Source organism: Nothoprocta perdicaria, unplaced genomic scaffold (genome assembly GCF_003342845.1).
Source record: "Nothoprocta perdicaria isolate Ctin4 unplaced genomic scaffold, notPer1 scaffold_950, whole genome shotgun sequence".
Lineage (NCBI taxonomy): Eukaryota > Metazoa > Chordata > Aves > Tinamiformes > Tinamidae > Nothoprocta > Nothoprocta perdicaria.
The window spans coordinates 7,725-9,895 of NW_020456255.1; the positions used below are offsets into that span (position 1 = coordinate 7,725).

Here is a 2,171-nt window from a genome sequence, read left to right on the forward strand (position 1 = left end):
AGCAGGTCCTCGTGCAGCCACTCGCGCTTCACGTAGACCCACTGCTTCTGCGGGACGATGCGGGGCGGCACGTAGAGCGCCCGCCGCGCGCCGCCCCCGGCCGCCTCCTCCTCTTCCTCCTCCTCCTCCTCTTCCTCCTCCAGGAACCTGGCGGGGAAGCCGCGGCGCTTGGCGGCCGCCGACAGGCTGGACGAGGGCGCCGAGGCCGACGCCGTGGAGCTCGATGCCGTGGAGCTCAGTTCCATGGCGCTCGACGCGGTTGAGTTCGATGACGCCGAGTTCGATGCCATTGAGTTCAATGAGGTTGAGCTCAACGACGTTGAGTTTGGCGAGGCCGTTGAGTTCGATGACATTGAGTTGGATGACGCGGGGTTGAACACCGTTGGGTTTGGTGACATTGGGTTCAACGCTGTTGAGTTTGACGACGTTGGGTTCAACGCCATTGGGTTTGGTGACACTGGGTTCAACACCGTCGGGTTCGGTGACATGGGGTTCAACGCCACGGAGTTCGATGACGTTGGGTTCGATGCCGTCGGCATCGATGCCGTCGGGTTCAACGCCGTTGAGTTGGACGCCACCGGATTCAACGCCGTCGGGTTGGACGCCGTCGCGATCGARGACGTTGCGTTCGTCGCTGTTGCCTTCGATGCCGTCGGGTTGGACGCTGTTGGGGTCGACGCTGCCGGGTTGGACGCCGTTGGGTTGGAGGCCGCGTGGGCGGCCGCGGCGCCGGCCCGACCCTCCTTGAGCAGCTCGGTGCACTTGTCCACGATGTGCCACATCTGCAGCACGCTGCCCACCGTGAGCAGGTTGACGAGCTCGTCGGCCGCCAGCGAGAGGCGGCCGGTGTAGGCGGCGCCCAGCACCGTCTCGAAGGCGCCGGGGTCCATGGCGCCGGGCAGCACGATGGACGTCATGTCCTTGAGCAGCACCTGGTCGTGGAAGAAGGGCGAGGAGGCGGCGAGGACGGCGCGGTGCGCGCGGAACACGCGGCCCTGCACGTGGATGGAGACGTCGCAGAGCTTCCCCTCGACGCGCTGCTGGTTGAGCTTGGCCAGGAGGGCGGCCGGCACCTCCGGGAAGTCCACGTGGAGCAGCGGGGCGCCCGGCGGGGCCATGGGCTCCAAGGAGGGCTGCCGGCGCCCCGCTCCTGCGGCGCCCGCCGGCGCGGGGACGGAAGGGAAAGGGCGTCAGGGGCCCCCGAGGGGACCTGAATCCTGCGGAGAGGGCCCCCAATTGTGGGAAAAGGGCCCCAAACCTGGGGAAAAGGGCCCCAATCCTGGGGAAAAGGGCCCCAATCCTGGGAAAAAGGCTCCAAATCCTGTGGAGAGGGCGCCAGATTGTGGGAAAAGGGCCCCAATCCTGGGGAAAAGGGTCCAAATCTGGGAAAAAGGGCCCCAATCCTGGGAAAAAGGCTCCAAATCCTGTGGAGAGGGCCCCAAATTGTGGGAAAAGGGCCCCAATCCTGGGGAAAAGGGCCCCAAACCTGGGAAAAAGGCTCCAAATCCTGTGGAGAGGGCGCCAGATTGTGTGAAAAGGGCCCCAAACCTGGGGAAAAGGGTCCAAACCTGGGGAAAAGGGTCCAAATCTGGGGAAAAAGGCTCCCAATCTGGGGAGAAGGGCCCCAAGTTTTGCGGAAAGGGCCCCAAATCTTGGGGAAAAGGCCCCAAATCCTGGGGAAAAGGCCCCAATCTGGGGAAAAGGGGCCCTGAATCCTGCAAAAGGGGCCCTGAATCCTGGGGAAAGGGCCCTGAATCTGGGAAAAGGGCCCAAATCCTGGGAAAAGGGCCCCAAATCTGGCGAAAAAGGGCCCTGAATCCCACAAAAAGGGTCCCAAATCCTGGGGAAAGAGCCCCAATCCGAGGAACAGGGGCCCAAATCCTGGGGAAAGGGCTCAAATCCTGGGAAAAGGGCCCTAAACCCACGGAAAAGTGCCCCAATCCTGCAGAAAGAGCCCCAATATGGGGAAAAGTGCCCCAAATCCTGGGGAAAGTGCCCCAAATCCCGGGGAAAGGGCCTGAAATCCTGGGAAAAGGGCCCCAATCCTGGGGAAAGGGCCCCAATCCTGGGGGATTTAACTTAATTCCTGAAGAAATGGACTTGATTCCTAGGGAACAACCTGAAATCCTAAGGAAATGGCCCAAAATCCCGAGGAAATTGCCTTAATTCCT

The 2,171-nt window shown here is 62.3% G+C and overlaps 1 protein-coding gene across 1 annotated transcript in view; it reads right to left on the minus strand.

Annotated features, from left to right (window-relative positions):
• LOC112959057 (zinc finger and BTB domain-containing protein 22-like) overlaps positions 1–1,118 on the minus strand; it is a 3,072-nt gene extending 1,954 nt beyond the window's left edge. The window contains exon 1 of the mRNA XM_026053006.1: positions 4–1,118. Coding sequence (XP_025908791.1) covers positions 4–1,118 — 1,115 coding nt within the window. The remainder of the gene's footprint in view (positions 1–3) is intronic.
• Between the last annotated feature and the right edge of the window lie 1,053 nt (positions 1,119–2,171).